The sequence below is a fragment of the Aquarana catesbeiana genome, linkage group LG03, assembly GCF_042186555.1.
Source record: "Aquarana catesbeiana isolate 2022-GZ linkage group LG03, ASM4218655v1, whole genome shotgun sequence".
NCBI classification, from domain to species: domain Eukaryota; kingdom Metazoa; phylum Chordata; class Amphibia; order Anura; family Ranidae; genus Aquarana; species Aquarana catesbeiana.
Genome location: NC_133326.1, coordinates 608,746,892 through 608,762,473, shown reverse-complemented (window position 1 = coordinate 608,762,473; position 15,582 = coordinate 608,746,892). Strand labels below are relative to the sequence as shown.

The following is a 15,582-nucleotide window of genomic DNA, read 5'->3' as shown; positions in this document are numbered from 1 at the left end:
GATTTTTAGCAGGACTGCGATATTGCGGCGGACAAATCTGACCCCAAGTGACACTTATTGGGAATCATTGACATTATTACATTGATCAGTGCTATAAAAATGCACTGAACAATGTATAAACGACACTGGCAGGGAAGGGATTAACACTAGGGGCGCTCAAGGGGTTAACTGTGTTCCCTGGGTGTGTTCTAACTGTGTGGGGACTGGGCTCACTGGGACAACAAAGAGATCGCTGTTCCTGATCACTAGGAACTGCAGATCTCAGAGTTGTCCAATGTCAGAGCGGGAATCCGCCTTGTTTACATAGGCATATCCCCTTTCTGCCCCTCCTCACCATGATCGCGGGTGGCCAGTGGACATCGAATCCACAGGACCCGAGGACACGCTCCCATGGTGTGCAGTGCACGCGCCCACAGTTTCACACGCACAGACCGCCATATGGGTTTGCGCAGGAGAGCCAACCTGCCGCCGTATATATACAGTGACTGATCAGCAAGTGGTTAACCAATCAATTGAAGGAAGGATCGATTGATCAAAGGAAGGATCAGCCGTTTGATCGATGGAAGGATCGGTCACTCAGCTGAAGGAACCTAGCCTTGATAGTGAAATAATCAATGTCACTGTATAGTAATAATAAAGTAATTCATTTTGTATTTGGAAATTATAGTTTAAATAAATATAGTTTTTAAATTGTTTAAAATGATTTCCATGTGAAAGGAAGCAAAACTAATATGTTTGCTGTTGTCTCCAAAGATAATACACTGTGGGAGACACTGGAGCTTTATCAAAGAGGAGGAGAGGAGTAGCTTCAGGGGAATAGCATTGCTCTATCTCGGCAGGAGGAGAGGGGAGGGGTGAAGAGGAGATTGGCTCTCACACACAGACTATGTAGGTGACAGGGGAATGGGGATGGGGAGATGCAAAAGATGCTGGATGACGGAGGCACGTAATCTGACCACGCTATCAGAGATCAGCAGCCATGATAAACGTGGTCAGTTTAAACAGGGGAAGGAACAGGCAGGATCAACCAGGCATTGTACAACATAGAAAGGGACAATTGGCATGTCAAAAGCCTTGTGCTATATCTTGTGCCTTAAAGACACAGAAGCATTTTTTTTTTTTTTTTAGGGTTACAACCACTTTAATTTAACAAGCTGAAGCTAGAAGCTGCTTGGCTACTATGCACAGCTGCACCAAATTCTGAGTGCTCCAGTTTTAGTAAAGTAACCCCTAGGTGTGGCTACATTAGTGATGTTTCCTTCTTCAATTCACGAACGGTCCTCCAGTCTCTGACTTCCATTTAGATCTTACACCCTGCTCCCTTTAACCAATTATCTAAATGCCCACTACAAGTTTACTCACCGCATTCATGAGATTAACCATTGCAAATACTTTGTCTTTCACAGCTTTGGTATTATTGCCATATTTATGATACTGAAAAACAAAATTGGAATTATATCAACAAAAAAAAAATCAATATTATGATTTCATCCCATCTAATAGTATACTATGGCTGTGTTTAAAAAAAAAACACGACACTTACCATTGATGTATCAGCAACCATAACCAGTTCTATAAACTTTTTTGCATTCAGAAGACGGTCAATTTCTTCCTATAATATTTTAAATACATTAAACATTGTCAGTGTGATACTTTCAATAACTAGCAATCATTTCTTTACAGGTTCCACAGAAGAAAATGTCATTTGCTTCACAGTGCATGGCAAACAATTGTTTTACAAAAGCTTCAATGTTCTCTGAGAAAGTAATTATTGGTCTCACAGTGAGGAAAGCTTGGGAAAAAATCCTAAATATGTCAATATCCCTTAGTGGGATAAATCAAGTTAGTTGAAGCTAAGCTGTATAATTCCATCTTGGAAAATATTGTCTTTTTTGGCTCCTCATTGTGACATGACAGGTGAATATTTGATGAATCTATGCCCTTGATTTGGGACCTACTATTGAGAGGATTTAGATCCACAATGGTTCCTTCAATACTATATTTGATATTTTCCATAAATTTTTACTGTGGAGATATGGTCCTCCTCAGGGCCGTCTTTAATTTTGATTGGGCCCTGGGCAAACATTTTCTTGGGGCCCCATCCCTCCATTCTGAGACATACAAAAAATAGCAGGTAGACTCAAAATCAGTTTACTGCAGCAGATCACGCAGCAATTGCAATTGTTTGCCAGAGGTTACATATCCTTACTGCTCACTGGCTGGTTTCTAGAGGTTACAACACATAATTTCTGCTTGCCGATTGGTTGCTAGAGGTTAATGTACATTATTAGCCCTCACTTGGTTGCTAGGGGTTACAGCACATCATTATCACTTACTGATTGGTTGCTCGAGATTAAAGCAGATCACTACTGTTCGCTGATTGGTTGCTAGAGGTTAATGCACATCATTACCTCTCACTGAGCAGTGGAGCAATCCCAAATAATTGATCAAGTAAAGGGGCACATTAATACACATATTACAGGAGAGTGTCAGAGAGTGCAGACATACTGCAGGAGACAATCAGAGACTATGGACATACTGCAGGAGACAATCAGAGACTGCGGACATACTGCAGGAGATTACCAGAGACTGCGGACTTACTGCAGGAAATTACCAGATACTGCGGACATACTGCAGGAGACAATCAGAGACTGTGGACATACTGCAGGAGACAATCAGAGACTGCGGACATACTGAAGGAGACAATCAGAGACTGTGGACATACTGCAGGAGACAATCAGAGACTGTGGACATACTGCAGGTGATTACCAGAGACTGCGGACATACTGCAGGAGATTACCAGAGACTGCGGACATACTGCAGGAGACAATCAGAGACTGCGGACATACTGCAGGAGATTACCAGAGACTGCGGACATACTGCAGGAGATTACCAGAGACTGCGGACATACTGCAGGAGATTACCAGAAACTGCGGACATACTGCAGGAGATTACCAGAGACTGCAGACATACTGCAGGAGACAATCAGAGACTGCGGACATACTGCAGGAGATTACCAGAGACTGCGAACATACTGCAGGAGATTACCAGAGACTGCGGACATACTGCAGGAGACAATCAGAGACTGTGGACATACTGCAGGAGACAATCAGAGACTGCGGACATACTGCAGGAGATTACCAGAGACTGCGGACTTACTGCAGGAGATTACCAGATACTGCAGACATACTGCAGGAGATTACCAGATACTGCGGACATACTGCAGGAGACAATCAGAGACTGTGGACATACTGCAGGAGACAATCAGAGACTGCGGACATACTGAAGGAGACAATCAGAGACTGTGGACATACTGCAGGAGACAATCAGAGACTGCGAACATACTGCAGGAGATTACCAGAGACTGCAGACATACTGCAGGAGATTACCAGAGACTGCGGACATACTGCAGGAGACTACCAGAAACTGCGGACATACTGCAGGAGATTACCAGAGACTGCAGACATACTGCAGGAGACAATCAGAGACTGCGGACATACTGCAGGAGATTACCAGAGACTGCGAACATACTGCAGGAGATTACCAGAGACTGCGGACATACTGCAGGAGACAATCAGAGACTGTGGACATACTGCAGGAGACAATCAGAGACTGCGGACATACTGCAGGAGATTACCAGAGACTGCGGACTTACTGCAGGAGATTACCAGATACTGCAGACATACTGCAGGAGATTACCAGATACTGCGGACATACTGCAGGAGACAATCAAAGACTGTGGACATACTGCAGGAGACAATCAGAGACTGCGGACATACTGAAGGAGACAATCAGAGACTGTGGACATACTGCAGGAGACAATCAGAGACTGCGAACATACTGCAGGAGATTACCAGAGACTGCGGACATACTGCAGGAGATTACCAGAGACTGCGGACATACTGCAGGAGACAATCAGAGACTGTGGACATACTGCAGGAGACAATCAGAGACTGTGGACATACTGCAGGAGATTACCAGAGACTGCGGACATACTGCAGGAGATTACCAGAGACTGCGGACATACTGCAGGAGACAATCAGAGACTGCGGACATACTGCAGGAGATTACCAGAGACTGCGGACATACTGCAGGAGATTACCAGAGACTGCGGACATACTGCAGGAGATTACCAGAGACTGCGGACATACTGCAGGAGACAATCAGAGACTGCGGACATACTGCAGGAGACAATCAGAGACTGCGGACATACTGCAGGAGATTACCAGAGACTGCGAACATACTGCAGGAGATTACCAGAGACTGCGGACATACTGCAGGAGACAATCAGAGACTGCGGACATACTGCAGGAGATTACCAGAGACTGCAGACATACTGCAGGAGATTACCAGAGACTGCGGACATACTGCAGGAGACAATCAGAGACTGCGGACATACTGCAGGAGATTACCAGAGACTGCGGACATACTGCAGGAGACAATTAAAGACTGCAGACATACTGCAGGAGACAATCAGAAACTGCGGACATACTGCAGGAGACAATCAGAGACTGCGGACATACTGCAGGAGACAATCAGAGACTGTGGACATACTGCAGGAGATTACCAGAGACTGCAGACATACTGCAGGAGATTACCAGAGACTGCGGACATACTGCAGGAGACAATCAGAGACTGCGGACATACTGCAGGAGATTACCAGAGACTGCGGACATACTGCAGGAGATTACCAGAGACTGCGGACATACTGCAGGAGATTACCAGAGACTGTGGACATACTGCAGGAGATTACCAGAGACTGCGGACATACTGCAGGAGACAATCAGAGACTGCGGACATACTGCAGGAGACAATCAGAGACTGCGGACATACTGCAGGAGACAATCAGAGACTGCGGACATACTGCAGGAGACAATCAGAGACTGCGGACATACTGCAGGAGACAATCAGAGACTGCGGACATACTGCAGGAGACAATCAGAGACTGCGGACATACTGCAGGAGACAATCAGAGACTGCAGACATTATACAGGGGATGGTCAAAGAACTTTCAGCAATGCACAGCTTTACAGTTGAATAACACAGCTCAGGGTTTCAGCAGTCAGGCATTTTATGGGTGTAAAGACATACCTGGCCAGCCAAACTCACTACATACATTCAGGTGTGTGGGCGGGGCTTCCACTCTCTGCTCTCACTACAACAGTTCCAGTGACGCTTTGCGTTGGGGGACGCATCACCTATGAATTGGGGCCCCCGATGACAGCTTTGCAGAGCGCACAGAGGATACAGGAGGATGTATTCCCGCGTTAGTCAGCTGAGAGGGGCGGGGCTGAGAGCTCCACTGACGCTCTGACCCCGCCCACGTGCAGCCTGTGTACTCGGAATAGAGCGTCTGTAGTGAGAGCCAGTGATTGGAGTGGGAGTGTCATTGGAGCTCCCGGCCTCGCCCCCGGACCTCTGTATTCACCAGCCAGTATAGAGGAGGCGGGGCCGGGAGCTCCAATGACACTCCCACTCCGATCACTGGCTCTCACTACAAGCCGTCACGTAGGCGGGGTCAGAGCGTCAGTGGAGCTCCCGGCCCCACCCCCTCTCAGCTGGTTAGCACGGAATACATCCTCCCGTGTCCTCTGCGCACTCTGCAAAGCTGTCATCGGGGCCCCAATTCACGGCTAGCGCGGGCCCCCCAACAAAGATTGGGCCCAGGGCAAGTGCCCCGTTTGCCCTGCGCTAAAGACGGCCCTGGTCCTCCTATGACACACTGATATCCCTATGAAGGTTATTTTGTGGCTCCTAGACTGATACATACTTACCTGGTGGTACCTCTTGGGTAAGAACAGTCTCTTAGATGATTCATTGTAACTTTGATGCATATGAATTAACCATGTATGAATATAGATAATAGGGCTGTATGGCCCCATGTGGTATTGTCTCTAAATGTGTACTCTTTCTGTACACAGTGAATATCTTGTACAGTAATTTAAAAACTCTCCTGAAGAAGCCACCTCTTGGTGAAACATGTTGAGCAGAAATCGCTGTACTATATAACTGGATTGCATGTTATCTCTAGTCAAACTTTCTTTTAAAACTTTTTAAAACGTTATATGGATTTTAAAATACGATGTAGTATATTGTTTCTGTCTGGCAACTTAAAAGTCCCCAATCCGTATTCTATGTGTATTCTCTAAATATGTCAATATTTATGACAATATATGGAAAAAGAGTGAAATGCGTGTCAGCATTGCCACAACCCAGGATAGAGCTGGGCTGGGAGACAGGTAGGCCCCCTGGGCCAGCACTAATAAGATATGTTGGGCTGGTGGCCCTAAGTGCCGATACTGCACCATTCAGACATGAACTAGCATGGGCCCTGTAGGCAGTGACAGTTGCTGGGCATTATATAGCTGCCTACTCCCTGTTTAGATTAGGGATTGCAGTATTGGGCAAAGGGAAGCACCTACTACCTTTGCAGCGCTGAGATGTCCAATGGTCAAATGCCAACAACCCCAAAGGAAATTGACGCTGAAAGTTACATTCTGAAATGTAAAACCTATTCTAATAGTTTTACATAATGCAGCAACACCCACAAGTCCAAGTAGGACACCCAACATTAGAGGTGATTTATTCTGGGGGTGTAGCTGGCATCCGAGGCTGATGGTCGCATGCTGATCTAGCTCCGGTACAACGGGTCTTCCTGAGACTCACAACACGACTTCAGTATCATGATTACACAGGCAAGATCTGGGAGTGGCGGGGATCAGAGGAGAATGTCAGCCAAGCGGAAAGAAAGAGAAGGACCCCGCAAACTGGACGATTTCTACACCCCAACCGGGACATGGAGAAAGAAAGATGGCGCAGGCTCCCCCTCTCAGCACAACACAGTACAACGTGCTGAATGCCCAGGAGAAGAGGAGGATTCTCACACAGAGCTGCAGCTGCAGACTCAGAACAGCAACTCCCTGCAAGCTGATATCTTCAGTAAAGAGATCTTAAGAGATCTCAGCAGAGAAGGGTCTCCTCTGCTGAGGGTAAGGTTAATACTTCTCCAAATGATTTCAACTATATATTAGAAAACAATCCTTATGATGAAAAATTAAATGCCATACCCACTTTAGGACAACCTATCCTTGATTCAATAATCAAGGATATGATAATGTCATTAAGGGGAGCACTGCAACAAGACATGCTAAACTTCATACAAAAATCCAAAATGGAGATAGATGCAGTAGGAGAGAGAGTGGACTATGTTGAAAACAAAATGTGCAACTTTACTGCAGCACATAATGAACTGGTCGATTCTCAGTTCGAACTGGAAGAAGAGGTCAAACAACTCAGGATGAAAATGGCGGACATTGAGGACAGGTCCAGACGATATAATGTAAAATTTAGGGGTATCCCCGAAAATGTAAAACCAACAGTATTGAAACATTTTCTGAAGCTAATACCTTCGATTACACCCCAAGAACTGGAAATTGATAGAGCGCATAGATTATCTAAACCCTCCCATATCCCAGAGAAGCTACCTAGAGATGTAATAGCCAGAATCCACTATTACAATGTAAAGGACCAACTAATGCAATATGTGCGCTGTCACTCACCTTTTCCAGATCCCTATGCAGGAATCATTCTTTACTCCGACCTATCACAGGCTACCATCCTAGCCCGGAAAAAATTGTAATTAGATAACCAAGATACTAAGGAACAACAGTATAATATACAAATGGGGATTTCCTGCAAAAATACTCGTAGAGCATAAAGCCACCTCACATGCTATCACTAACCTGGACCAAGGCTGAAAATCCTCCGATCATGGGACCGTCTCCTTAATAATGAGGATAAGTTACTTGATAAAAATATACCCGGAATGATACCTCAAGAATGGCACACGAGCCATGGATAAGTTTGCAAGTCATATTCAGAGTGCCCTACTCTGAATTTATTTCTGTTCCATTACAACAATAAGGAGCCACAAACTATTAATGTTTTGTATCTCAGGTTCTAGTATACTCAGGAAACCTGCAGTTCGGCCTATTACCTGATATTCCCTACAACCCCCTAATAATTAGTACATTGTCAATGTGCACTGGAGTTATCACCCAACTCCTGGTTTCTCATTTCCTTATAGTTAAGTTTACTCATTTATTCTTACCTCTTTCTTCTATTCAATACAAGGATCCCTACTTTCCTCTATTGGTAAAAAATGTATACTACATCGTCAATCTCAATTTCCGGGATCTTCACAAACAAGCCTGTCAGCACTTCTCAGCATTCATTTATACTAGCAACATGAATCTTAAACTACTGTAACTAAACGTTAAGGGTTTAAACAGCCCATTCAAAAGGAAAGCTCTCTGGTCTGATGCCCTGAAACTTAAAAGCGATATTATCTGCATTCCCACTTCGCAAAGGACAAAGCACCTACATTTACTCATCCCAAGTTCCCTCAAATTTTTGTTTCCAACAATAGCAGGAAAAAAAAAATCAGTAATCACAGCAATTAAAGACACTGTCTCATAGACCTAATAGACCTAAAAACTGACACATAATCATTGTAGCTGATACATAATCGTTGTAGCTTCTATTGATAACTCAACATACACAATTGGTAATACCTACGCTCCCAATAAAAATCCTCACCAATTTCTTCAGAAGGTCATAATGAAAGCCCGGAAAATTCAGAAAGGGAATTTCATTATTTGTGGAGACTTTAACGCACGAATGGACCCCTATATGGACACCTCCAAAAAAGGTCATACATTCAGATCTGGATTAAACACCATCTTTTCCACAGAAGACTTCTACGATCCCTGGAGATGCACCCACACCACAGAAAGAGACTATACTTTTTTTTCGCATGTGCACAAGTCTTACTGTAGAATCGATTACTTCATCACAGACAAATACTTATTACAACAAATACTAAAAGCCTGCATTCATAATATTACGTGGTCGGACCAGGGCCGCTGATAGAAATCACGGGGCCCTGTACAGCCTACCTGACAGGGCCCCCTTCAGCTCCACCCCTGGTCCCGCCCCTGGTCTCTCCTTCAGCCCCACCCCTGGCTCCGCTCCTGGTCCCTCCCCAGACCCCGCCTTGAAACAAAGTGCGGGTTTGTCTACAAGTGATGTTTATTTTCTTTTGGTGATATTTGGTCACCTCTGCGGTTTTTACTTTTTACGTTTCTAAACAAAAAAATAAAAACAATTTTGAAAAAAATATGTCATAATATATAATATATATGTTTTTTACTTTCTGCAATAAAACATATCCAATAAAAAATTTAACAAATCAAATTTCTTCAATAGTTTAGGCAAATATGTATTCTGCAACATATTTTTTGTAAAAAAAAAAAAAAAAAAAAACCCAAAAGGCGTTTATTGATTGGTTTGCACAAAAGTTATAGCATCTACAAACTATATGATGTATTTATGTATTTTTTATTTATTTTTACTAGTAATGGTGGCAATCAGAGACTTGACAGCGGGACATGCCAATGCCATAATGTACTGCAGAGACAGCGCCACCCATGCTGCCAATGCAATATTGTGCTGCACACAGTGCCACCCATGCCATGCCACCAATACCTTATTGTGCTGAAGACAGTGCTACCCATGCTGCCAATGGCATAATGCTATTGGCGGCATGGGTGGCACTGTCTTCAGCACATTACGGCACTGGCAGCACAGGGGAAACTGTCTGCAGCACAATACGACATTGGCGGCATGGATGGCACTGTCTCTGCAGCACATTACGGCATTGGCGGCATGGGTGGGATTGTCTCTGCAGGCAGCACATGTGCTACCAGCGGACAGTACCACCCATGCCGCCAATGCCATATTGTGCTGCAGACAGTGCCACCCATGCCGCCATGTGCTGCAGACAGTGCCACCCATGACACTAATGCCATAACGCATGTGCTGCCTGCTGACAGTGCCACCCATGCCGCCAATGCCATATTGTGCTGCAGACAGTGCCACCCATGCCGCCAATTGGCAGCATGGGTGGCACTGTCTGCAGCACATTACGGCATTGGCGGCATCGGTGGGACTGTCTGCAGTCAGCACATGTGTTATGGCCCATAACGCATGTGCTACCTCTAGACAGTGCCACCCATGCCGCCAATGCCAATAATGTATAGGTGCTGCTGCAGTAGTAGTAGATCTTGAATCCCCCCCCTCCCAAGCAAGCACACACCTGTGTTAGCCGGGCCCCAAGAGTCACTTCCTCCCTGATCCTGCTGCTGCCTGGACTGGAGTCCGAGTGTCCACAAACAATTCCAATCAGATGCCAGCTGCTTCTTTTTTTTCTTCTGCCGACAGGGAAGGACATGCTGGCCGGGACTTGAGCCAGCACGAGGAGCCGTCGTGAAAGAGACATTCTTCCGCGCCCGAAAGATAGTCCCTCCCCCTGTCACTACCTGCAGATATTGAGCTATCAAAATAAAGAAAAGCAAAAAGAACCGGGGGGTGGGGGGTTGGGGATGATGACTCCGATGGACAATGTTTGGTCATGATGGCTGGAGGATTTATTTTTATTTTTTTTTACATTAAGTAGTTCTGTGTTCAGGTTGCCCGGGCCCCCCTGCCAATCACGTCAGAAATCAATACAAGCCACCCTAAGTCGAATAACTCCCTATGGAGAAACAACACCTTTATTCTTTCTCAGAGTGAATATTTGTCTGCGATGAAATATAAACTTGAAGAATTTTTTGTTCTTAATGATAATGATTCTGTGAACTGTACTACATTATGGTGCACTCACAAACCTTACAGGAGAGGACTCTATACAAATGACTGCTAGGGAGAAAAAAAAGAAAAGCAACAAAACTACCAATTACTGAGAGATATATCTAAACTGGAAGAAACACATAAACAGAACCCCCCTGATATCCATCTAACTCAACAACTTAACAACCTAAGATCTGAGTTACGTTCTGTTTTAATAAAAGATCATGACAAATACCTTAAAAAATTAAAATTAAACTTCTACTCTCAGGGAAACAGAGCTGGTAAATGAATAGCCTCACAATTGCGACAACGCCAAAATAAATATAAAATCCACAAATTGACCCACCATACCTCTGGGACGGAATTCTATAATCCTCAAGAAATCACGGATGCATTCTCTGATTACTATGAATCGCTCTATAATCTCAGCGAAGATAAAAATACCCCCCAACCCACCTCTGATAAAATAATAGAATTCTTAAACAAAGTAAATCTACCCGAAATTGACCCTAATACCCTGAATTTATTCAACGAACCAATATCGCTGGATATAACCGTAAAAGTCATCAAAGCATTACTGAAGGCAGTGATGGTCCAGGTAGTGATGGTCTATCGCAGTGGTTCTCAGCCTGAGGGTCGGGACCCCCTCGGGGGCAAATAACGATTTGCCAGGGGTCACCGCATCTTGGGCTGTTCCTGAAGCCTGCACCGCTCTCCCAGGCTTTTCGCGGCTGCCCAGCAGGGCTGTCCCTGGAGTTTGTGGCCGCCCAGCTGGGCTGTTCCTGGAACCCATGGCCACCCACTCAGCCTCCTCGCAGACGCCCATTGAGTTCACGGCATTAGGGGTCAGCTGACTGGTGAGGAATGTGAAGTGGGAGGGGCTGCAGGAGACCCTATCTCCTGATTTCAGCATAGGTGTCACTGTTGCGAGACACCACTAAGCTAGAGACACAGTGAAGCCGGAGACACAGTGAGTAACACTATCTGTGATTGGAGTTGCCATTAAACGTCCCCACTACAGTTCTCAGATCAGCAGATGACCTTGATCAAGAGCACCTAAGTTGGCTGATCAGAACTCCCCCCAGCACTGCCACTGATCCCCCCCCCTCCCCCAGCAGGACTGCCACTCATCCCAACTTCCCGCCAGCCAGAATAAGAGAAAGAACAAGAAAGACGGCTAGAGAGAGGGATGGGGAAAAAAAACAAGAAATTAGGATAGAGATAGATAAAAGGGAACGAAAGGAGAACAAAGAGAGAGTGGCAGATCCCAAAATGTACCATAAGGGGTTTTAATACTGTACAAGTGGAAGGGACTCTTGTCTCTTGTCTTGCCATGGGTGCTGACAACCCACGCTACGAAAATAATTTTACTGTTAAGGGTCTCCACAACTTGGGACATTTTATCAAGGGGTCAAGGCACTAGGAGGTTGAGAACCATTGGTCTATCGGGAGAATATTATAAAGCCTTTGTTGATATCCTAGCCCCATATCTGACGAAATTGTTTAACCAGGCAGCAATTTCCAAAATATTCCCTAGAATTATTAGAAGCCGTAATCATCACTATGCCTAAATCATACAAAGATCTGTCATCCTCTTTGAACTATAGACCCATATCATTACTAAACTCTAATGTGAAAATGTATGCTAAAATTTTGGCTAACCGATTAATGACAATAACACAGGGCAGGTACAAGGTGGGGGGGGGGGGGGGGGCGGAAGGGGCAGATGCCCTGGGCGGGTGCCCTGGGCGGAACAAATTACCATGGGAAGGGGGGCGCAGTGCTGGCAGTGTGCTGCTAAAAATGTTTTGGGCATACTGTCATTACCACCAACTGGACGCACTACAATCCCACACAGCTGCCTACAAGGATGTGCCGAGTGCGCTCCTGCACCCGGCACAAGAATAGGACCCAGTCTTCCCTTCCCTGTCAGGCGGAGCCGTGGAGTGATCTCCGCCCGACAGGCACTTCCGAGTCCTGCAGTGACGTCACTGCGAGGTGGGGAGAGCGAGAGAGGACCGTAGAGAGCTGCCGGGCACCGCAGTGAGTGCAACCCAGAGGAGGAACCAACCAGGCAGTGCATAGTGCATCAATAGTAAGCAGATGAACATGTACATATGAATCGGCTAACTCTGGGGGGAGGGGAGAGGTGATATTATATACCAATGGTATCAGTAATATGCAACATGAGGGGGGTATTGTGTTTCCACTGGTCACTAATGCATTAGTGACCATTGTCAGTTAACCCCTTTGTGCTGCATTAGTGGCACAAGTATCAGTGTTCTTTAACCCCTTTATGCTGCAGCATAGCACTGATACTTGTGTCACTAATGCAACACAAAGGGGTTAACTGACACTTGTCACTAATGCGTTAGTGACCAGTGGCAACACATTAACCCCTTTTCAAGCTGCATATTACTGATACAATTGGTAATTAACCACTTTGGATGGGCTTGGGCATTTTCAAAACCCCACATGCCTGATCCCGCCAGGAAGCTGACACTGCGCAGCGCTAATCACAGGCAGTGAATATTTCCCGATCCGCGGCTGCACCGCGGCTGCAGCTACAGTAACCGCAGTGTACCCGTACATCGCTACCTGTTTCAGGAGCCTGCCCTCACCCAACTCCCCTGTGATTGTACCAGCGAGAATCTGTCAGCAGGTCTCAGCCAATGATTCATGGCCAGGACCTGCTGATCAGCTGTGTCCAATCACAGCCCACAGAGGGCTCTGTACAGAGGGAATGTAATGATTGCTTTGTTTCTTCTCCCTACAAAGCAGGGAAAATAAACCAATGAATCTGTGTTAAAAATCAGCACACTATACACACATTATACATAGTTAGGCACACAATTAACCCCTTTGATCGCCCCTGATGTTACCCACTTCCCAGTGTCATTAGTACAGTGACAGTGTATATTATTAGCACTGATCACTGTATTAGTGTCACTGTTGATGTCAGTGTCAGTTATTCAGTTCCCACAAGGTGTCAGTTAGTGTCACTATCACAGTCCCACTATTAGTCACTGATCGCCCACATTGCTAGTATATAAAAAAAAATGTCAGTATATATTCCATGGTTTAGTAGACTTAATAGCTTTTACACAAACCACTTAATATACACTTAACAAAGACATGTAGCAGAATACATTTTGGCCTAAATTTATGAAGAAATAATTTTTTATTTAATCTTTTTATTGGATATGTTTTATAGCAGAAAGTAAAAACTATTGTTTTTTGTTTCAAAATTTTTGGTATTTTTTTGTTTATAATATAAAAAATACAAAAAATGCAGTGGTGTGCAAATACCACAAAAAAAGCTCTATTTGTGTGAAGAAAATTATTATACATTTTGTTTGTGTACAGCATTGCATGACCACACAATTACCAATTAAGGTAGAGCAGCTCTAAAATAGACTGGTCGTGAAGGGGGTAAAATCTTCCAGCGCTCAAGTAGGTAATCAACCCCCCCCCCAAAGAGTAAACCACTCCAGCCAGTTCAGATGGGGATCACAGACACTACCATCAATGCTGGGGGTTATTACATAAGATAGCACTATTGCTGGGGATTATTGTTGTAGAAACTGACACGAATGCTGTTGGTTATTATTGCGTAAACTGGCTGCTGTTTCTTAAACTGGTACCAATGCTGGGGATCGAATTGTAGAAACTGCCACTGATGCTGGGGGTTATTATTGCTGTTGCTGACACCAATGCTGTGGATTGTTATTTTGTAAATTGGCACTGATGCTGGCGGTTATTATTATAGAGATTGCCATTTATACTGAGAGTTGTCATTTTCTAAACTGGCACCGATGCTGGGGGATATAATTCCAGAAACTGGGACTGATGCTGGTGGTCATTATTATTAGCTTGCCGACCGTATTACATGTACGTTGACTCTGCTGCACTGGATCATGTACCAAGTATATAATCCAGCACTCCCAGGTAAGGGGCACACGCGTGCGCCACCGGTGACCCGGCTGTGCTGTGTGGGTGCTGGCCAGTGGCCAATGGATGACCACCGGCACCCACCGATCATTGGAAAGACCCACAGGACAGACCTGTGCCTATGTAAACAAGGCAGAGCTCTGTCCTGTCAGCGGGGAGGCTAAGCTGCGTTTTTTCAAAGCACTTTAAGTACCTCTAATAAAATACATATATTTAAAATGTGTGAGTGAACTCTGATTCTATCGAATTAAAACTAATTTAATTTGTATTGTTTTAAGTAATATTTTCCTGTTTTGAAATGACACAGACTCTTTCTTTATGGGGGGAGGGGGGGGGCACAGTTTGCCATCTTCGCCCTGGGTCCAGGTGACCTTGTCCCGACACTGCAATAACATCATCTCTTATAAACCCTGATAAAGTAGGTTTCATCAAAGGAAGACAAGCCCCAGATAGCACTAGACAGATGGTGAATCTAATTAACCATATAGAAACCAAGCGAATGCCCTACCCCCTTCTAGCGTTAGATACTGAAAAGACATTCAATAGAATGCACTGGGAATACATCTCCAAGACATTAATGAAATTCAGGTTCAGGGGCTTTATTCACTCAGCCATAATGTCTCCTTACACACGACCCATGACAAGAGTATATACATCAGGTATAATCTCCAAAAGCTTCAATCTAACAAATGGAACCAGACAGGGATGCCCATTATCGCCTATAATTTTTTCACTAGCAATAGAACAATTAGCAGAATATATACGCGAAAACACTGATATCAAAGGTATTAAAATAGGGCAATACGAACATAAAATTGGCCTGTTTGCCGACTATATTATACTTACATTAACTAACCCTAATTCTTCACTACCAGCAGTCCAGGAACTACTAGATAACTATGGAAAAATATCATACTATAAAGTAAACCAAAATAAATGCTT

The 15,582-nt window shown here is 44.7% G+C and overlaps 1 protein-coding gene across 2 annotated transcripts in view; it reads right to left on the bottom strand.

The window, feature by feature from the left end:
- The window catches only part of LOC141133090 (zinc metalloproteinase-disintegrin-like VLAIP-A), a 120,232-nt gene that overhangs the window by 79,746 nt on the left and 24,904 nt on the right, over window positions 1–15,582 (bottom strand). For both annotated transcript variants that reach the window (XM_073622219.1, XM_073622220.1), the window contains 2 exons: window positions 1,544–1,612; window positions 1,363–1,434 (listed from right to left, as the gene is read on the bottom strand). In XM_073622219.1, the coding sequence (XP_073478320.1) occupies window positions 1,363–1,434; window positions 1,544–1,612 (141 nt within the window). The remainder of the gene's footprint in view (window positions 1–1,362; window positions 1,435–1,543; window positions 1,613–15,582) is intronic.